Raw genomic sequence first — 23,656 nt, 5'->3', positions numbered from 1 at the left:
ATAAGGCCATGAAAAATTACACTCGTCTTAGATTCAAAGATTAGGTAAAGGCATCTTCTTAATCTCAAAACCAAGCAATTACATAGTTAAAACCAATTAATAGTGACATTTTAATTTAAAAGACAATAGTTCAAATTTTCCACTCCAAAACTTTGGGCACTGGTGATATCTATCAAAAAGCCTCATAAATGTAACTCACTCAAAGCAGCAGCCACACCTCTTTCCACATTTTCAACCTCTAACTTCATCCTCATCTTAAAATACCAACCTGTCCTTGCATTCTGTCATAAGAGAGAAATCATGCTTCTGTCTTCCATTATTACCACATCAGAACAAGATTTACAACGTTACAGTAACCAGGACGTTAAGAAGACAGGACTGGAGTGACCACCTGTCCAGTCTGCAACAGTCACAGGCAATTGCCTGTAATGGTTAGTTCAACAGTTAATGTAACATTTTCCAAAGCCTCATCATAAAACCTATACCAAATTTCAGACCTATTGAGGTCCACAACTATTATAAGAAAGCAAAAGAAATTGATTTTATTTTCCCGTCATAGTTATGGTGTTCAAATTTTAAAAAAGCTAATAGAAACACTTTTACAATCTCTAAAAGAAACCTACTTTTGTAGAGGCTGATACAGCAAATTAATCTTTTACCTTATCACAATGGCGTAGGTAATATATGACGACATAATCCACAAGATTAATACCACTATCCTAGGAAAAAATAAATATATTATTAAAAATGTGTGTGATTAACACTGTTTCAAGTCAGTGAAAATTTACTCTATTTCAAAATAAATATATTATTATTTTATATTGCTGTGAGAAATAGGACTCATAACATATTCAGCCCTAGCATTACTGACCAAAAAATCAATCTTATAACATAGGCTTGATCATACCACCACAAGACCCAGAGCTTCTTTTGGTTCTGAATACCTGGTAAGAAAACATGCACTGGGAGAAGCTGTCCCTGTATCTTTTTTTAATAATCAAGGCATTACTGAATAATAATATTAACTTGAATAATAATATTAATAATGTTATTCTTGAATGTAATATTAACTAAATATTAGTCACCTCATACATTAAGGTGAACTGAATTTGATTCCTCTAGTCTCAATTCATCTGTAATGAAGACCTGAAAGAGGCATAAATATTCTTCATATTTTACTCCAAATATAAAACCAGACAGCATTTACCTAGCAAGTATATTTCATGCCCTGTTGCCTTATAAATACGAATTTTAACACCCTCTTTGTGGAATCACCATTTCCACGGTCCTGCATACAACAACTGTACACATCATCATTTTATTTTGTTACATGTCATTGGGTCAGCATAGGCCAGATGAACTAAAGGAAAAGCGTAAAGTTGTGACTTATACGTGACACGGTACTGTTCAACAACATAAAAGAATCATAATATAGGGAATTATATCTGGAATGTCTGAAGGTTTTTTGGATGTGTTTTCATATTGTACATTGACAGGTATCAGGACAAACACTTGTATGTGAACAATGTCTGACTTCCTGTACAGAGCTGCCTCGCCTATAGTAGAGCCTGCAGCACATTATATTTTATTAATATCATACACCAGCAAAATTCTTAAGTAAGCAAGTCATTGCTGTCATGCAGACAAAGCCACTCTGCTTAAGTAACGGTTTTAGAAGACATTGCTGGCAGGTCATGTGACAAAAAGGAACTGAAGTGACTCATGAACATTTGATTGCCTTTTTAGATTAAAATACACCTGTTATTCTATTTTCTGTATGCCAAACTATCAAACCTATTACTTTGGTTTAAAGAGTACTTGCAGAAGACAAAACACAGAGATTTTGAAGTGGTGAGCTACATTTTAAAAAAAAAATCTCTGTATCAAGTAACTTTCTAGGCTTGTGTGACAACAAATTACTTTTATGTGGACTAGGAGATACTTAACATTGACTCTTTACCTCAGCTCCCGCAATTCAGCTTGCCGAGACGTAATATTGCTTGCTGGCAATTCCCCAAAAGGGAATAACGAGACACAGGAAGGATATCGTAGTGTTCAAATATACAACACCCTGCATTCTGCTTTCTTGCAGATACGGTTTACCAATTTTCTCTGAGGTTTCGCATCTGCCTGTAGCAGCTGGGCCCTTTGAGTTTTTATGCATTTTGGAGACTAGTCTAAACTAATACTATATTTATTTTGGCTCCCAGGAAACTGTAAATACTGTAATTTTTTAGCTTGTTTTGCTAAGGAACAAGTCTTATGCAATTACACTGTCCATCTGTCACTCCTTTTCATAACTCATAATTTTGGAACATGCTGGCTAAATTCAGCCAAATTGGAAAGTCCCAGAGATAATTAAATTCTTACAAGTTTATGGTTAGATAGAAGAGTAAGTCTAAAATCAGTACTTCTACTGAGAAAAGTCAGGCAAAGCTCAGTTGTTTTACATTTTTCTTCATGGCAGCTGGCCAATCAATGAACACCTGAGTACTGGGAAACTTGGCCTGGTTCTAGTTTAGCTGCAGCTTGTACTGTGTCTTGTCCATGAAGTAGGACTGGAAGAAAAGTGGTCATAGGGAACAGCTGAACCATTGCAGTGAAGAGAAAAGTAAAAATTAGAATCACAGAATCATACAATCACTTAGGTTGGAAAAGACCTTTAAGATCATTGAGTCTAACCGTAAACCTAACAGTGCCAAGTCCACCACTAAACCATGTCCCTAAGCACCACATCTACACCTCTTTTAGATACCTCCAGGGATGGTGACTCCACCACTTCCCTGGGCAGCCTGTTCCGGTGCTTGATAACCCTTTCAGTGAAGAAATTTTTCCTAATACCCCATCTAAACCTCCCCTGGTGCAACTTGAGGTCGTTTCCTCTTGTCCTGTGAATTGTTACTTGGGAGAAGAGACTGACACCCACCTCGCTACAACCTCGTTTCAGGTGGTTGTAAAGAGCGATAAGGTCTCCCCTCAGCCTCCTCTTCTCCAGGCTAAACAGCCCCAGTTTCCCCAGCTGCTCCTCACAAGACTTGTGCTCTAGACCCTTCACCAGCTTTTTTGCTCTTCTTTGGACGTGCTCCAGCACCTCAATGTCTTTAGCAGACAAAGGACTCAAGTCCATTGGAAAAACTTTCATTAATACAGCTGATCCCTGAACAATTCATTAAACTTACTTTTACACTTTGTTAATGATGGTATTCACAAGTAAAATAAAAAGCTCCCTAGGTATACTGCTTTCCTGACATTGCCTGTCTCAGAAATGCACTTCTACATACATGAAGCATAACTGGAAACAAAAGCTTAAAATCTAGCTTTCTTATAGTTCAAGACAGCACTTCACGTAGGAAAAGAGGAAGAACATGAAAGAACAGGTTTTTTTCTCACCCTCCAAATCTGTACCAGCATCAGCAGAAAATACCTCCTATTCTTTGCTGCTTCGTATATCCCTGTGGTGTCTAGGTATGCTTTGGCAAAGAACGACTTTGAGCAGTGTTTCCATTGCCTAGATTATCTAGCACCTCCTCCTCTGTCCTACTGAAATATGGAACAAAGTAACCTCATCTCAAAAGGTGTCCAGAGTTTGTCTGAGCCTGACTTTGATCCTAGTATGACTAATCAAAAATGTGCTAGTGGTTCTCAATTTTTGACAAAATAATTTACAGCCACCTATGAGCATTTTCTTGTGCACGCTGTTCAGAATTCATGTCCTACATCCATTCAACTGCCAATTAAAAAAAAAAAAGACTGAAAATATCTTGTTGGGTCTGACACACCTCTTTGAAGAGGATTAAAATCCTGTATATTATATATTTATATTCCTTACGTATAATTCCTTAGTGTATACGCTACACTGAACCTTTACTGATACGACATTTTAAAACCTGATTCTTAAAACATTTTTACTCACATAGAGCTACCTTAAGACCAAGAAAAAAGAATGGGGACAGTTACTGGAAAAGACTTCAGAAGTCTGTGCTCTCTCACTTCTCCCTACCCTACTGTAATTAAGTCCCTACTAGTAAAAGAGACACACAGAAGTTCTCACGTAAGTTAATTATCCTAGTGGTACTGAATAGGAGAAATTGGAGATTATGGAAATATGCACATGGACAGAAGGAGGTGAAAAGTTGGGAGAAAAAAGCACGAAAATGGTACAAAGTGCCTTGCTCTTTCAAGCAAGAATGGAAAGAAATAAGAAAAAATTAACTTTTGACAGATGACGGAACAAAAAAAGATCACTTGAGAAAAATTATCTTTAATTAAAAAAGAGTACTTACTCTGCTTTTGACATCCTTTAGTTTGGGGAGTATTTCCAAACCAAATCCATCAGCTTGACCTCGGGTCCTGTTCCCGCCATTCATATAATTTCCAAAAGCCAGAATCAAACCTAGGATTTCCTTTACACTTGTCATGTTCAGCAAAGCCTGGAAAATGGATACTAGTCTGTAACTTCCATTGGCACAAAAATTCTAATTGCTAATATAAAAAAGCTTTTTTAATTTTATTTTTGCTAGAGGTTTTGTTTCTTGTATGTTTTTACCTCTGTAGGGAAAAGAAGCTAAAACTGATACAAGAATCAAACACTTAAGAGAAGCATTTATTAGAGTGTATCTGCCTAAGATACTATGTTTAACTTAATCCATATGAAGCAATGTCATATTCAGTCTGCTTCTCATTGGTTCTGATGCTCTGGAAATTCACATTTCTGGACCCATACTTAATGCAGGTATATCAGGGCTAAGGACTAAATTACTACGCCTCAAAACAGAAAAGAAATCTAGAAACACAGTGGAGAACTAATAAATTATTTTAATTTACATATAAAGACATCTATCTTGTCAATCAAGAATCTGAGGCCGGGCCTAATTCTTAACTATGTAGCCTTGTACTACATATTGGATAAATCAATTGTAGTGTAAGCTCCTCATAAGTAAACTGAGGGCAATACCACTCTCCCTATCTCATCTTTGGGCAGGAAACACTAAGTAACTATCTTTATTGTTAGAATATGCAAAGAAATCCAAAGGTGTAGAACATGGGTACTTTGTGGCAGCAAAGCTAATCAAAAGCTAATCTTCAAAATGGAAAAAAAAAAAAATTTAAATACTGTCCTGGCCAGGATGTTATACCTTTAGGTCACTATTTAATTTTTCTTTTAATTCTTATCTCATTCTACTTTTCATGTTTTTGTTGTAATTTCAAAATCTTGTCTTTAGTCATTCATAGTATAGAAATCTTAGGTAAAGCTTTGTCAGGTACTAAAAAATCTGCTGTATCAGGGTTAACAGAAATGTATAGATACCAGGGGAAAGTAATAAGCTAATGAAAGTGATAGGCATCTATTGCTGATGGCATCAACAGTGATATGCAAAAAAAAAAAGTAAGTATGCAATGCCTTGTACTAAGCTACTCTGATATTTAATTTCTATTTTATGGAGGTTATCTGTTACTCTACTTAATGTGCAAAGTAATAAAAATCTGCCACTTAAATAAAAATTAATTTTCCTATGTAGAGCATAGGGCATCACACACAAATCACCTTCCCTCTTTCCTCCTCCTTTTGTTCTTACAAGCAGCTAAAAAATTTAATATATTTTTATTTTCCTGAAAAGCCAATAACCAGGCTTAAGATTCATCACTTATGGTAAAAAAAGAAGCATGAATACTCTATATTTATGTTTTTATTTAGCTTTCATTAGGATTTACCTTGGAAACACGAGTTATGATATCAACTTTCCGGTGCACTGATGTTATCCCTTCAGAGAAAACTGACTGGAAGATAATACACTGAGCTCGTTCTGTGAAGTTGGGGATCTGAGATAACTCATATAAAAATCTGTGGAAAAAAAGAGTATTAATGAATCTTTATACTTCTTGTCTGTGGGGTACATAATGGATCGAACATGTAGTATCATGAAATATACATGCAATCTTTCCTACTTTGAATCAAATCTGACCATTTATAATTGTTCTATCCTTTATGCACAATGTGTTAAGAAATCATATTAAGAAAAAGGCAAGACATTAATCATTATCACATTAATCCATGTGATACCACATGGATTACCACAGCTGCATCACAATGAATAGAAGAATCATAAACCTAGTTCATAGGTTAAAAAGAAAAAAAAAGAAAAAGAAAAGGAAAGACATAGAGAGAGACTATCCATTTACTGTTTTCACTCATGTGTTTTTGCTTCTCTTAAAAATGTGCCCAGCAATACAGAACTCAATATATTCCTACAAAGTTATTTCATAATATAAAACATCTGCCAAGAAATTTCTTCTGCTGCTCAGCCTCAATTTTCTTTCACTAATTTGCACAACACTTCCAATTATATAGCAGCAAGTTTTATGGTAATGCACCTAGCCGTGTATTTAGCTCTAAAATATTTGCAGATTCTATCTCTCTTCAGTCACTGTTCAGCAAAGTTACTAACTCTTTATCTGTCCTCATATGTACACTTTCCTCATGAGTCTATTCCAGCTTTCTTCCTTTAACTCTTTGGTAAATAAAAATAAATAGAAGCATATTCAACAACTGCAGTTCGGATATCACAAACTGAAAGCATCTCTCAGGCATGAGTAATTCCTCCCTTTTCTTCAATTTAAAATGTAAGAGCTTGGCTAAATAATACAAGAAGCTTTAGCATTTCTTCTAATAACATGGTTTGCATAATTTGCTTTGTGGGTTTTGAGTCTAGGATTTCAGTGATACACATGCTTTCTTGAAATCCAGAAACAAGCTGTCTTTTGCTCCAATATCACTTTAGAAACATTCTTCTAATCTCCTGTCCACAGATATCCTTAGATCCCCCTTAATGTAATGCCATAAAGATTCTTCTACCTCACTGAATTATGGGAAATTCTGTGAACCATTATTAGCTTGGATACTTATTAAATTTATTTTAATTATTTAAGCTGATACACCTGATTTCTCCAAATTATTTCTTTTTCATAATAAATAATGCCAGTATCTTAAAATCCGCTTTATAAATTTCTCATGCATGCAATGCCTTGCTGAATACATAGTGACTGTCCAAAAAAATCAGCAAAATCCACCTGTGGCTGGTGTGAAATACTCGTTTTAATTGGAATATCATTTTCTTCCTTCTTTTTCTTTCTTGCCTGATGAAAAAAAATCTATTGTGAGAGAAGGATTGGGGAGGCCTGGCTTGGCTCTTACACTTAAGCAGTGGGAAAAAAAGGAAATGCCAAGCTGGTATTAATAAAAATGCTTCCTATTGGGAATGAATGGTATTGCCTAGAAAAAAAAGAGGATACTTTGCACTTTGTGTGAGAGAAACAAAAGAAAGAAAAATCCAAACTGCTTCACGAAAGTTCTAACATACATATTTTTAAAAGTTTAAATTTAAAAAGTCAAATAACACATATTCTTGCCTTCCCTTGAAAAGGGAGCTATCTCCCACACTGCTGGTCATTGGAATACAACATAATTGTGCCAAGAGTTAAAAGAGCATCAGCATAAAAAGAAAATGTCTCCAGATTTTGGAATTCAAAGTATTCATTGTAAATATCCAGACAGAACACTTGTAACTGAAATCTGTCACAAAAAAGAATCTTAGTGACTACAAAATGTAGTTACTAAACACAAAGTCATGGCATGAATCTGTGGTTATCAAAGACAAACCATGAATTCAGGTGGAAAAAACTTTTGGAGGGAAAGAATATTCTTAGTTCGGTCATTTTTGCAATTTTAGTCTGAGAAAAGTATGATTTTGACTTAACGTAACAATGACATGACTGTGACATAGCTTTTTGATGGGTTTCTCATTGCTACACTTCTTATGGCCTAACGTAAACATAGAGAATTTGCTGTTCATCTCCATGAGGTCCATTTTACTCCTCTCCTGCAGAAACTGTAAATAAAAAATGCATTTACTTGAGAACTCTTTTATTCTACCAGAATCTTGTAGTAAAGGACTTGAGAGTACTTTGAAACCAGGCAAAGGTTACCATGTTGTTAGTGTAACAGAACATTCTTCCAGAAGATAGACAAAGAAGGCTGATTCTATGGAGGTAAACTATTTATCAGTTCACATTTATCCACATTTGAAGAATATAAAATTTAGAAATAATTTTGGGGAAAAAAGGTGTATCTAATCCTGCAAGCTTCTAAGTAAACCAGCAGGATTTAAACTGAAGTCAAAGGGAAGTGGTCTTCAAAGAGAAGCAAATGGCATTACTTGGACAGCAATTATTAATAGCTCACTACTTCCTGAATTCAAACTACATACAAAACAGGAAAGCTCCGTACCCTATTTTGCTACTATTTCCTTCGTTAGTATTTCTCCTATTAGTATTTCACAGTAGAGAGGACTTCACAGAGATTACATTACAACTAAAAGGGTCTTCTTGGAAACTAGCTAAAGCATCTGTATCCTGCTAGCAAAGGCCCAAACTGCGGTCAGTTGTGCATATAAATCTTTAACATGTCAATGAATATTAACATTTTAACAAGTATTATCATGAAGCATAATTTAGGGGGGGTATTGTCATATTGCTGTCATACTTACAGTTTGTGCCAACAAGAGCAAATTTAACATGCCAGCAAAACAAATCAAAATCACATGTGCAGGAGAGCATCAGTGATACCACTAAAGCTTTCTATTTGCCTGGTAATCCAAGCATTTAAAAATGGCAAAGGTTTCCTTTAGACTTTGGTGAATTCACATCAATAGTTTCATTATATGAATAACTATTGCTAGTATTCGCAACCATTTGATAAATGGTTTGGTTTGCACTTTTTTTCTGATCCTCATTAAAGAAAATACATGAGGCATATGCCCTGTAGCAAATATTTTTAATCACACATACAAATGTAGCACTTTTCTTTCTTTAACCTTTTATGGAATTAATATGCATAGTACAGTTCCAACAAATCTCCAGTTCTGCATTTAGGTTGACGTAGAGGCTTGACTTGGACAACAAAACCAGCAGCACCTGACCTACTCAGTTTTCAGAAAGGGCATTATTTTGAAGGTCCAATAAAATTTACATAAGTGCATTATTAGCAAATTGTTTCCCCCTTGAGGCAACATTTTAAAAAGCTAGTTTTCTTAACCTATGTAGTTTAATAATAGGGTAAAAATAGGATAATTAAGACTTGCAAAGAGAACACAAAGAGTAATAATTGATAAAAAAGTTAGCTTTTGTCTTTGACACTACTATTTCACTCTGAATCATCAGGTGTAACTGCTTTATTTACAGTTCTTTACTTTTAATTATGGAACAATGATAGCATAAATCCAAGTTTGTGTTTAATGAAGATCAACCTCTCTCCACTATAATTTACAAAAACAGACAACCTTTTGTAACTCTAGAGCTCTACATGATTCGTATTCCCCAGAACACAAAATGCATTTATTTCACTCAGACATACAGCAAACAGACTGCTAAAGATTCAAGCTCTGGAAAACATTAACTATTCACACAATGTATTCTTATGCCCCAAGCCAATGCAATGAAAGCCATGGATATGGGATGCAAGAACAAGCTAGTATATACACTTTACAGATATTTGTCTTAAGTCTTACTCAAGAATGACAGCCACTCTTCATCAAGAGTAAACGTGATTGCCTTATCTCCCAACATGAAAATGTAATACTTCTGACATCAACCAATCACATACTATCTCTGCTGCTTCAGTTCTTCCTCCCCCTACCCTTTCTTATGCCAAAGACAGCAGAAAAGACAAAAACAGACACGAGGAAAGGAAGCAAGATGGCAGAGAGGCCTCAGGGCAGGAAACTGCACTGTGATTAGAAGAGGATGGAAGTACAATGGGAATAGTAGCAAAGTAGCAGAAGACAAACACTACTGGTAGACCAAAATCTGAAATCAAATGGATACACTAAAATAAAATTCAGGATTACCACTCTGCTCATGGATTTTTGCGATTTTCACATTGGTCTAAGGTTTGTTACAACAGAAGGAGCAATGCTTAAGAATTTTTTCATCCTAATAGTCATCACTGTCCACAACAGTTGCAGAAGATGAACTGTGGAATCAACCTTGTAGGCCTTCAATCAGCATGACCAGAGTGTACATTGTCTCTTTGTCACAGGACTCACCAAAACCCTCTGTTGGTGTAGCTCTTTCAAATAATCAACAACCAAAATCAGTCTGGCCCTGCTTTATGACACATTTATTTAGCCCTAAAAGCTCTGAAGGAAGGATATGCCTTTTACAAATATGAGAATGGGAACAGAAATTTTTATTGATTCAAGGCTACATATGAGTTCTGGTGGTCCAAGTTGATGTAGTAAGATCTGTCATGTCTGAAAAAGTTATGTGATAAAGGCAAAGTTTACATCATGCCTTGAAATATACAAAGAAGCTAAAAATTAGCTACCCAAAATTATGTATCAAGATCCCTTTTAACATAGCAGCAAAGGACTATATTATATAACAATAAAATAAAAAAAAAAAAAAAGCAATCTTACTGTTCTGGTTTATCCAGAAGCTTCAGTTCCTCCTCTTTTGAAGTCTGATAATATTGCTTTATCTTCTCTAGTTCATCCTTTTGTGCTCTCTGAGTGAATTAACATAAAGTAATTAATAACTAATTAATCACAAATTAATAAATTACTAATTTACCTGTTTGTCTGCAAGTAACAATTATACTTTTTATTGGGAAACATTTAGACTATGCAGAAGAGTGAGGCATAAAGATTCATGACAAATTCCTTCAGTGCCTTGCAGTGCCATTTACTACCAATAGCCACAAAGCAGAGCATCCTTGTAGAACACAGCACTGCAAATATTGCTATAGGATGCTTCACACAGTTTAGGTCAGAGAGGTAGCTCTGATATCTCTACAGCCAAGTGTACATGTATTCTTCCATGCAACTTCAGAGTCACACAGTTCATGAATGCTATATACTTAGTCTACAGAGCAACTTGGGTAAGAACAGGAATGCACTAGCCCGAGTTAACTGTTTTAGGCACTTACATCTTGAACGAGAAAAATTCAGCATGTTAGCACAAAATACTCCTTAAGTAAGGGCAGTTATTTTTCAGGCAGTTCATGAGAGAACACTGCTAGATGTTACACCTTTTGTTACATTTTAACCTCATTCCAAAGGCACTCCACTGTTTTAAATTTCTGACATTTAAGAACTAAGCCAGTAAGAGAAATAAGCATGTCAATGGGTATTTTTTTTGTTACCTATTTTATTACTGTTAAATTCCCCAAAGACTTTTTCTATATAATGTCTCTAGTCTAAAATGACAACATAAAATAAAACTTTACTTATTCTGTGTCTGACATACTATGGTAATTAACCACAGCTTTACCCCAGCTTACTTACATTTTCATATAGTGCTTCCAGTGTTTCCAGATCTACTACGGAGTCATCAACACAAAGTATAGCTGTATAGAACACAATCACAAATTAGATGCTAGAAAACATACTTAGGAGTTCAACTCTGTTTCCTGAGAAATGTACTAAAGAGATCAGATCTAGCTAAAGCACATATTTGTATCCAGTTAATATTTTATTATTTTCAGCATTTTATTTTTGTTCTGACTTCAAGTCACAGCACTCAAGAACTTATTATGAACTCTGTCTCAGGAGACTGGAGCTCTACTTTTCCTCTCCATTATACTCAGCAGTCAAAGATATGACCTGCCACGTACTCAGCTGATTGTGTAGCTAGCCAGGCAGGAGAACATGGGAACAACTGATACCAGACAATGAACAGCACAGATTTCATGGTAGCTTAGAAGGCTGGATAGGAACGAATTGAGAGTTATTTAGGTCTTGCTATGTGCATGGGAGATCAGGTAGATATGCAAAAGGGAGATATGCTTGTCTTGGGGCTAGCAATCTTGGGAAGTAGACAGATAGACAAAATTGCAAGATTTTCAAGTTGCAAATTTGCAAGCACAAAAGATTGCGCTACAGATTTTTAAGGTATCTTCATAGAACAGCTCGTGTTTGAGTTGGCTTTACCCAATGGAAAACTACCCACATGACAATTTCCAGATAAATACTTTTAAATATCACACAGAGACACCTAAATTATACTCTTCAATGATTAATTATGCCTCATTACCAAAAATGAAAAGTCTCAAAGTGTTTCCTGTCTTAGTTCCAAATGTTACTACGTTTGGAATATATGGCATTAGGTGTTTCCAACATTTGCAAATCCCATTACAATTTAGGCAAAGTATTGGGACTCTTCTGAAAACTAAATAGGATTGGTTCATGGTGCTTTCTAATGCTCTCTAATGTTAAATTCCAGTAAGCTAAGAGATGTACAAGGGAATAGAAATAACTTTGGATGTTTAATTTTTCTGAAACCAGCATCAAGATTCCTAATGGGACAGGGCACAATTTCTGAACTCCTGACTTATGTTTAAATGTTACTGGGAACATTAATCCCAAAAGAATCCAGCTTAAGGTCTCTACCAATTTTCCACATAACCAGTGACTCATCGTTAGCTAGTACCTGATAACTTTTAATTTCAACTGTATTATATTTCTTCAAAGGAAACTTGACTGCTTGTGAATTTAGAAGATTTTAAAAGCTCTTGCTGCATTTGCAATCCGTGTTTGAAAGGGGCAAGGCACACATCTTTAAATAATTATTTAAAAGTAATAAGCTTTCGCCTGCTCTTCCACCTACCCCATGATTTTACATTGTGAAATTAACCAGCGGGCTAGTAAATTTTCTCTGTGGCAGGCTAATTAATTTTATTAAAAGGTCCAATGACATTTAGAATGCTTTAAAATTTTGCCTGTCAATTATGATTCCATCTCTTGACATTACACCTTGGTTAGAAGTAAAGAATTATACAGAAGACAGTATCAGTGAAAAAAAGCAGTATCTCCAACTTTTTGTCTTATTGGAAAGATTCAAAAAAACCTCAAGAGTGTAACCAAATATAAAGCCTGAATGATCAAGCTTGACAAAAATATTTGTTTAAAGAAAAATCATTAGGGATTGAATCTATGAGATCATCTGTTGGCTTTTGCAAGCCGGTTCCATGAGTTGCATTATCTTCTGTATTACCCAATGAAATTTCAAAAGAACCTAAGTGATTGGAAAACCTATTGGAAAACTTGTTTCACAGTCCAATATATTTAATTGTTCAGATTTTAAAATACACATATTGAGTTCAAAAACTTCCTCTTGTGGTTTCACTTTCATCCTATTTTGGAATATTCCAAAATCTGCTTACAAGGAGAAATCTATTTGTCCAGAGTTATCTAGAAAAGCAACTTATTGGAGGTAATTTGAACTTGTACTAGAAATGCAAAACATGTAACTAATAGTAGATTTTTTTAGGTACAGAACTATTACAGTGAGAGGAAGTAGTTTGAAAAAAAGAACATTTTAATAAGAATATCAAGATTTGTACATTTAACTGTAATTTTCAGGCAGAGATTTGTCACAAAAAAGGCCTCAAAATAGCAAAGTGGGTTTTAATGATGTATTTTCTTGTCCATGTTTCTAACAAATCAGTATTGTTTTGAAGTGTCATGATAAACCAAAAAATATTTGAGATCAAACTAATAAAATGCAATCTGATAAATGAATACATTTTTAACAGAATTATTAATAATCAGTGTTACGAGACATCAATATGAATTATTTTCTCTTTTGGACAAGTATGTGATTGTATAAAAGTACCAAGAAAATATTTTGGGATTTACTTGCTATACAACCTGTCCTGCTATTATTGGCTCTGTCCATGCAGACAGGCTGCAGTTAAAAATCTAGCCATATTACTCAATTCAGTGATAGCTGGACATCTTAGGATGTTAATGTACATAGAGACACGCTCCCAAAAAGTCAGAAGTACTCCAAAATTTACACAGATTCCTTTATTTCATCTTAATGTATTATAATATCTTTATCTTTGCCCTTATATCTTTTTTCGTTCACACTGATCAAACTTAATGCCATACACATTTGGAGCAGAAGACAAAAATGAAAACGTAAAATTATGAAGATTGTCCCATTTTTAAAAAAAGAAGCATTGATTTTGAAAAGCTGGAAGAAATCCCTGAATTCACAGGTGTCTTAGTATTCTTCATATTCTTAAAATACGGCATGTGCAATACATTCACAGTATGTTGTGTAAATTAACTTGAATTGGGACAGCTGAAAAAACCCCATTACACTAGATCAAAGAAACTAATTATTTTACTTAGAGTTACGAGGAACAAAAGCTTCTCTAATTTTTCTGCGAAAAACAAACCCCAGTTTTAATCATATGTATATTAACATTATTAAAATGAATAAAAGCCTTCAGAAGCTTTTCAAAATGCTCTTCCTATACAGTGAATTTAACCGTGATACTTTACTGCATTAAATCTCATTATATCAAGACTCACATAAGTGTAAGTAATATAGGTGAAGTATCATAAATCTACAAAAGAGGCTCCAAAACAATTAATAGCTATTACAATATCAATCATCATCGGTGGTTTTTACTTTTATCTTGCCTTCTAGTTAGCTGTCTTCCTTACACTGTCAGTTCAGTTAGAATATTTCACCTACACCTCACAATATGCCGAAAGGAAGTAGACTCATGCTGTGAAAAGCTGGTAATTTTATTGGGTTCCTCTACCTTTAAAAAATCTGTTACTTGGCCAAGTCTGGTTTCTGAGATCCTTTTTTGCAGGGAAATTGAGGCAAACATTTTTATGTGGCCTACGGTGTCTGCTCACAACAAGAAGAATTTATATACACAAGGATCATTAGCACAGGGTTGCACCCATTAGGATATAATAACCGTCAGCTAGGACAAAAAACAGATCAGCATCATGCATTCAAACTAACAGGCACACATAAAAATACTTGCCAACTACGTTTCACATACTAAGAGTATTGCTAGGAATATAAACTTGTACCAAGGGTTTTTAACAGACTCACTTTTTAAAAATGAATCGAACTGTAAAAAACAGATTCCCTACTGCACAGATTTTTCACATACTCTGTTTTATCACTTCAAAAATGTAAACCAAAGAAAAGCTGAGTGTGTGCAGTCTACATACAACTGTAGAACTTAGAGGTTAAATTTGAAAAATACACTTCTCTCCTCTTAACCAGCTTAAATACCAACAGTCTTAAGGCTGACTCTGATATACAGCCTCACTCCTACGAAACACATTTTGGTTAAATCAGGATTTAAGTCCTGCTGACAGAGCTTACATATACTTAGCAGTATCAAACCACTTAATGTGACAATTAAACTATGAAATATGAAGAAATCACCTTAACTGCTCCCTAATGATAAAACAGAAATATGTTATTTAAATAAGAAGAACTTGCCAAAGGTACATTTATTTGACCTGGAAGTACTTTATTGTTTTATGTAGTACATTCTGCTGAGTAAGGCTTGATTTCATGGGAACGAGAAGCTCGTCACTGGGAAATTTAAATTAAATTATGACTGATCTAGTCAATTAGAAAATGACAACAATTGTTAAATACTTATCCCTACTTGGCAAAACTGCCTAAAATATCCAAATCACTCTGGTTTACTTCTGACAAACTGATATGTTCTAAACTTATTTAGAGGTTTTCTCCAGTATTTAACTATCACGCAACACAAAACCCCAATAAAATATACATTACGAAGAAGCACCATGGGCACAATGTAGGTTTAGAAGACTAAGAAAGCTCAACTCCTGCAAGAAGTCATGAGCAAAAGACTCTGGCACTAATGTTAACCTACCCACATCAGGCTGGATGCCCAAGGCAGATTCACAAAAACATATGTTGTGAATTTTCCAGAACAAAGAAAATAACTTTTAAAGAAAATTGCTTCCCAACTTCTGAGATGGGCATGCAGCTATCTCCATACTTCACGCATAGTATACAGTACATATAGAATGCATACATGTAGTATTCTGTGTAGGTGGAAAAGTCACACAACTTTGGAACAACAGTCTTTAAACCTTTATAATCCATGCTTCCATCCTGCAAAATATTTTAGTTGAAACCCCAATAAAACTCTGTTCACATAGTGCAAGTAAGAAAGATTCCAAAGCATTTATCTTTATCCAGAAGTATTTACAAAATATAATAGAGAAAGGAACTGTGAAACTATTTGTGCTGCATGATATGGTTAAAACACAAACTGGGATTCAGAAATTCTGAGCACATCAAGGTCTGCAGATTAGAGTTGCTTTGGAATAGTTTGCCTTATACATATAAAACATAGTCTTTCAGATGCTAAGAAAAGTGCATGGTTAACAATGATATTGTTCTCTAAAGTTTAGATGTGCCATAAATGATAAATTGCACTAAGATAGTGCAACCTATTTCTGTAACTTCTATGGCCTCTCATTAGACCACACAGAAATCCCAGGATGATTAGAAACACAGTATAGAATTAGAATGATTATTGGACTGATCAGCAGTCTGGGTGAGTTAATCTGCTGTTCACATTCTTCCAATTATTTACTCCAATATGTTGACAATGGAGGGTAAATCACAAAGTTGGAGAAGACCCATCAAACACTTTTTAACTGATTGACTGACATTGTACAGTAATATCATAACTGTGTTCTTTCTAGAAAGTTGGTCCCCTCCTACAATGCCACGCAAAAAAGTTTGATGCAGAGTGGCACGATAGTTACGTGCATTGTTCACCAGCAGAATATAATTACTGTGATACTGTAATAAAAATATATTCCACATTTGAGAAGCAATCAAAAAAACCCCAATAATGAAGGTGAATCTACAAAAGCAGATAGCATGACCCAGGCTTTTTAACAAAATCCATTCTAATCCATCCCATCTAAGTGTGATCAAATACATTTCTCTAACATTTTAAAGCTTAATGTGCCTCTGCATAGATAATTTACATTGTTGGTGAACATAAGAATGTTCCAAAAGCACAATAAACATACCAGGTCCCCATACATGCTATTACAGGTTGGCCAGTACTACTCTGATTTAATAAATGGAGTCTCAGACATTATATTTAATTACTTAAAATCTAGGAAAGAAAAAAAAACCAACTAAATTAGCATTAGAAATAGTCTCAATGCCAAGGATCAGCGTTAAATTCTCCCCTTTGCCATATAGGCTAAGTTCTGTCAATGTTGCAGTGTTACAGCGTTAAACTCTTGCCTTGGTAAATGTACTAGGAAAGCCTGCAGCTGTTCTGCATGGAGTAATATGGCACTTTATTGCCACAAAGAGTGCAATAAGCTGTAAAGTGTGCATCTGGTGTGATCTACCGCATCTCATAGATTTGGTCCCAAGGAAAATATACCAGCATGTAAGACCATCTAGTTAATGCATCCTGATGGAAATCAGGGGTATTAGACAGTGAACTATTTCCAGCAATGTACAGAAGCAGAACTTCTGGTGCCCCTGATGGAAATCAGGGGTATTAGACAGTGAACTATTTCCAGCAATGTACAGAAGCAGAACTTCTGGTGCCCCACAATTTTAGTGGCAAAGGGCAGGTACTATGGAGGTAGGGAGGGATTTGGGAGAATCACTCTTTTAGACACAGGCATCTACATTTTATCTACATCCCATTTTCTGCAACTAAAACTTTTTTTCATCTGGGCTGCCCCACAATTTTGCCAGTTTACTTTTGAACAAAATCTCAGTAGCTCATGGGAAGCTGGCACAGATGACATACACTGCAGAAAAGAGTATCATTATGTGTTTTCCAGTATACTGCTACTGCTAGCTACTGTATTGGGAACTGCTTGAGTGACTGGAATGTTACCCTGTAAAAAGTTGGGACCAGTGTCCACAGAAGGTCTTCGCGTACAGTTGTAATCAGCATTTCCCATTAGAAACAGAAGTGAAACACCACACTGTGGAGTGAGTTGTAATATTTCAACAGCAAAGCCATACAAGTAGTCTTGAGCCACAAGTTTCTCTCAAGCTGTAATATTTCAGCTGAACAATGATAGGAAAAGTAAAACAGAACTGCATTGATACGAAATGGAGATTACTTCTCTAAGTGTGTAGTGTTAAAGCATGTTCCTTACCTAACAGCTGATCTCCACTATTCCTCATTTCTTGTTTATAAAGATTAAAAAAAAAAAAAAACAACAGAGAAGAAGCCTTGAAAATAATCTCAAACCTATGCACAATTTGATTATTGCTATTTGTTTTTTAAATATAAATACAGATCCTATATAGCATACTGAGACAGACAGAATTTCTGTCTGCTGCTTCTGCTCAGGAAACGAATATTATTAATAGTGGTCTAATCAGAAACTACATTACCCTTTTCAGTACCAGATTCACCAATAAAATTTGTTAGTGTTCTCAGAACATTACAGCACCTAGGATTTCTCCTCCTCTCCCACCTACCAAAAAGCTGACTATTAGGACAGGTGCAGCATGACAATGTTAACTTTCCCTCTGCATCATATCATACCAACAGTAGCCAAAATAATCATTCAGTCTTACATTGTCTTCTCCCTAGACTGTACTCAGATAGAGCAAGAATTTAAATTTATCGGCAAAGGATGGACTTCACTCTCTCAAACAAACATGTGTGGGAGATTCCCTTCTTGAAGTGTGGCAGCTGGCTCATTATCAAATGCAAACTGAAACATCTGGGTGCCAGATATGGTCACTCGCTTGTTTTGCACTGCTGAGCTATCTACAGAATATGCTGTGAAGCTGTTTAATTTGAGAGGGTAATCCTATAGATGCAGAAATCTCACACTATTTTAAAGAAGGATGTAATTTTTCTTGTGATTACTCTTGTTTTGTCTTCCCTACAATTTTGCATGCCTCTTTATGCATAGGACAGTTCATCTGAGAACAGTTTTTCTCCATCTTTATTTCTGTAACTGCTACTTAAGGTAGAGTAACCAGTACACTATACATGGACAGTAAATTCATTTGTACATGGCTCTTCAATAAACATTTCAGAAAAACTTGAAATAAAATTAGATATCCTTTTTCTTTTTTTCATTTCAACTTTCTTTTGCTTCAGGTTTCTTCATTCCCTGTTGCAAGCTGCCAAAGACCATTAACTTTTCTCTTCCTTGTCTTTCACGTACTGAATTATGCAGTGGAAATTGGCTTGAAAAAAGGGATGAGTGCTTAATTTTCATGTTTCTTAGAGGTAGCTCTTTGTAACTTCACTTTGTTAAAAAAAAAAAAGAACTTTGACATTCATCACCCAATGGTCATATGCTTTTTTGGTTAGGCATTGCCATGAGCTATTTAGCTTATTATGATCTTTTTTCACCCAGTACTTTGACTATAGCAGTCTTCAAAGAATTTGTCTGCTGTTAGGCAGGACTGCACACAGATTTAACTTAAACAAAATACTACGGGATAGACACACACTAAAAGAGAAACAACCATAATTCTACTTTTGGCTTCATTGTAGTATGCATTTCTAAAGATCCTCTCTACAGAACAGATGTTTCCCCTGAGTCTGGTGGACTGTTTTTTTCCCTAGTCTCTGCACACAGATCTTGATTAGAGTACCTCATCCTGCTTTGCTACTGTATTTCAAAAAACAGTTCCACTAACAGTATTCGCAAATCCTGTTTGTATCTCCTAGCTGTTTCCATAAGCAAGAGGCAGCATATCCTACTGCTGCTTTGAGCAACACGTGGTGACAGGCCAGTCATTTGCTACCTCAGAACAGAGAGGGTGATGAGTTATAAACTTTCCTTCAGTGACAGCACTTGTTTTGATGCTCTTTTCTACCAACACTCTAATTTTCATTAAACTTGTAGGACTACATTAGCTGTGTCTACAACTGCAAGTAGTGTAGTCTTTAGAAATGGATTTGTAGACAGCAACAGCTGGTAATGAGGATCCAGTGCCCACACTATACACATTTCAGAGAGTTTTAACTATCTCCCATGTGATCCTGTGGAATTTAAAGTCTGCTGTAGGTGGAGACCACTGGTGTGCTCCTAGAGCACATCTCATTTAATTTAATTCTGAAGAATGTTTCTGCACTCTGAGACTGCTCTGCATTGCTCTGCAATGCAAACAGAGCAAAGGGAACAACTGGTAAGTTTGATTCAAAAATGCACTGCTGATTCAAGCTAAAATGCTAGTGTATACACACCCAAACATTTGACTTATTCTTTTCTCTTAAATTTGGTATAAATTGGCCAGAGGGTTTCAAAAGCTATAGAAGTACAGCAAATGACAGGTAGATAGATAGATAGATAGAGATGTTCTATTTTAGTAGAACATCATGGCACGGAAAATAAAAAGTCATGAAAACATCTCTGAAGATACTTAAGAATACTACCCAGTTTTTATGATACAGCTGCTATCCTATCCTATGCTGTTGTAATTCCTGCCAGCAAATTATTCAGACCTTTAGTAATAGCAGTTTTTTTCCATCTCATTCTGATACCTTTCACACAATACTGGCAGGCACAAAGTTATTCCTTCTTTTCGTTGTTTCCCTCCATCCCAAGAGACATCTGTAAGCCCTTGTGCTTTTAAAGTGCTAGATGCTCAAAGGCTCTTCTGAAATTAATAATAATCAATGCCAGCAGCATCTCAACACTCTACCCAGTATTTGCATGTGATGGAGGAAAAACAATAGCAAAAAGGAGACATCAACTTGAATTCCTCCAGCAGTTGTTTTAAATGGTGAATATTTTCCTTTTTTTAATGTGAAAAAGAAATAAACAATATCCTTAAACAATATCTTTTTAAATCCAGAACATAAGCAGAATCTGAATTACTCCAGTGTTCTGAAAAATCTTTATTTCTCTATAGTTGTATTGGCAAACTCAGATAATTTCTACCAGTAATGGAATTTATACATTGAGCAGTCCTATGCTTTGAAAAATGCCATCCCGTAATCATCTTTCTGATTGCTATGTAGTTGCTGCATCAGTTTGGGATGTGCTTTTTATACTGCTAATGAAGCAAAATGTAAACATTCAACAAACACCGACTGCATGTTTGAAGCCCAAAAGATATATATATAAGCCCTCCATTTAATTTTTGTCAGTGGAGGACTTGCTTAAGAAAAAGGAGGGAAGTGTAGGGGAGGAACATAAAACAGTTTTGAGAAAACACTGTACTGTAAGTGATATGCGAACTGAAATGGTACAGAAGGAGTTGTACCTAAATTCAATTCTGATTATTTAGGTGATACTTTTACATATACTGGAATATACTGGAAGGATGATTCTTCTGAGATCTAAAAGAGGACTATATTCAAAGCACATTCTGTAATGTAAGAAATTCTCTGAAGGGGGCTACGAGAAAATATCCATGCAAGTATGATACATGAAGCATAAGAAACACTTACCTTGTTGAATATCCTTCATCTCCAGGTGCAAACTGGATATTAGAATACCTACAGTTTGAGACCGTTTTCCATCCAACAATTTGATAATCTAGAAAGATGATGCAAAGTGATCAGAGATCAAATGAACACTACAAAGGGTTCATTCACATTAACGACAGGAGCTAATTTGTGAATTGAATTCAGTGTCTCTCCAAACACCAAACATTTTTATTAACTAAATGTGATAGTAAGACCTTCATCTTATCTCTATGCTCTGCACCTTAACAAATGGCTGATAAATGTAAGCCTGAATTCTCACCAGGTCTAGTAAAGAACATCACCTCTTACTTGTAAGATGCTATTAAGAAGGAAAAAAGGCACATCAAATATTTATCCTGGAATATACTTTTTCCATTTTCTCCTTAAAGTGAGCAGGGCACAACTATTTATGACACTCTGAGTAGATCACAATGTCCTTAGTTTGTCTGCTAGTTTGTATTTCAGCGTGAACACATTTAAGTCTATCTTTCTGACAAAGGATCAATTCCTGACCAAGGGGAATTGGAGAATTGTCTTCTTATGCCCTCTCAACATTATTTCTGGAACACTAGGGGCTACTGAAAGGATTGCTTTCACTTTTGTCTGAATGTGCTTCTTCCACACCCTTGACACTTCACAAGGATTTGAGGACCTTGTTCACACTTTGGGTAACAGACACTTGTTAGTATAATATACTGACATTCAGACTGTAATCTTTTCAGATGTTGGGTGGGGTGAGGAGAACAAAAAGGAAGGAGGGAAACCTTGAGGAAGTTATTTTGGCTGGTTGAAATTAGTGATACTGATGTGGATCATTCCATAAATAAAGTAATGAAAAGTAAACCATCAGAATTTTAGAAATGTAGTTCAGATGTTAGAAATGTCAAAACCAAACTTCCCACAATGTTTGGACTGTTGGTATTTGTGATTTTGTTTTATGTCATAAGGAAGATATGACAGCAGCACATCACAAAATGCAATGCAGACGTAAGTTCTTCAAAATAAGAAATGTTCAGATCCAAGCAGTTGGCTTGCTTCACAGTGTTGAACAAATACTATTAAAAATACTAACTCGTATGTAAAATTAAAACTAATAGCTAAGTTTTCCCTAAATTTATATTTCTAGTATCTGAACAATATTTAATCTATATGTATCCAAATTTAATTTTAATAGTTGGATGACACTAATATTTGGATTACATTTGGATTACTCACATTACAGACAGTTAACTGACAAAATTTACACTAACTCATACAAATGTTTTTTACCTATGTTTTATGGGATTTAGGAATATTTAACTGTGCAACTACTTAGTCATTCACCTACATAAAAGTAGATTTGTAGTTGAAAAATACAGAAAAAAGAGAAATTATAGTGACATTTTCACCTGAAAATGCAGTTAGTTCTTATTTATAGAGTACTGAAATTGGACAATACATGAACAAGCTGGAATACATGCTGCCTTCAACAAAGATCTGACAGATATTTTATGTCCCTATTGTAGGGACTCAACATTTAATGAACTTATGCTAAAGTAGATGTTGCATATTTTCTGCCGAAATTGGAAATAAAATCTATCCTCAGAGTTTTTTCCAGCCTATACGTACAGCACGTATGCTGGATATTAAGAAAGTAATATTATTTAAAGGGTTTTCTTCAAATGAGAAAGAATTCTGGCTGTTTATCTCCCGAGTACACAAGCAGACAAGATGATTTGGCTACAAGTTACCATAAATTAATACTCTGTAAGCATCACATCCTGCTGACTGTGATTTTTCAGTGCAAATGTAAGTACCTGCTCAGTTTATCATGGTCATTTCTGAAGCTTTACATGAATTTGCTGAACTCCGCAGCACATTAACTTCTTACAGGGATAATTACAGGCTTGAGTAGTATGCAATTTGTATAGCATTCACTGACCTCCAAGTTGACCTTGTTCAGGGGCAAATTCACAGGTTGTCATAAACCCCATTAGACATGCCTAGTTTGAGGCAAAACCTTTCCAGACTAAAGCTGTTGTAGCCAATACGACATTTGAAATCATTCCATTAAAGTATTTTTAAGTGCTAATATATTCTCCAGATATGATCAAACTAGCTCACATTGCTAAGCAAGACTTCCTCCTTAAAAGATTAGTGAAAAAAATTTTAAAGAAGATCCTGCATAATTGTAAAAGCTAAAACAGAGATTCATGTTTTAAAATGGCCAACTAACTGTATGTTCACATGCATTTTAGACAAATGTACACATGGTCACCATTACCAGGCATCAAACTAGACTCAGACTACCTGAAATAGCTTCAACCAGCTGAAATCTGTAACTGAAGGCTAATATTTTATTAATTAGAGAGCAAAAATGGAGCA

At 35.2% G+C, this 23,656-nt stretch overlaps 1 protein-coding gene across 6 annotated transcripts in view; it reads right to left on the bottom strand.

The window, feature by feature from the left end:
* FMN1 (formin 1) overlaps positions 1 to 23,656 on the bottom strand; it is a 209,676-nt gene that overhangs the window by 64,660 nt on the left and 121,360 nt on the right. For all 6 annotated transcript variants that reach the window (XM_052782471.1, XM_052782469.1, XM_052782470.1 and 3 more), the window contains 6 exons: positions 21,275 to 21,362; positions 11,340 to 11,401; positions 10,473 to 10,561; positions 5,713 to 5,842; positions 4,284 to 4,430; positions 660 to 719 (listed from right to left, as the gene is read on the bottom strand). In XM_052782471.1, coding sequence (XP_052638431.1) covers positions 660 to 719; positions 4,284 to 4,430; positions 5,713 to 5,842; positions 10,473 to 10,561; positions 11,340 to 11,401; positions 21,275 to 21,362 — 576 coding nt within the window. The remainder of the gene's footprint in view (positions 1 to 659; positions 720 to 4,283; positions 4,431 to 5,712; positions 5,843 to 10,472; positions 10,562 to 11,339; positions 11,402 to 21,274; positions 21,363 to 23,656) is intronic.

Source organism: Harpia harpyja, chromosome 3 (assembly GCF_026419915.1).
Source record: "Harpia harpyja isolate bHarHar1 chromosome 3, bHarHar1 primary haplotype, whole genome shotgun sequence".
Lineage (NCBI taxonomy): Eukaryota > Metazoa > Chordata > Aves > Accipitriformes > Accipitridae > Harpia > Harpia harpyja.
This window is presented reverse-complemented; position numbering and strand designations above follow the sequence as displayed.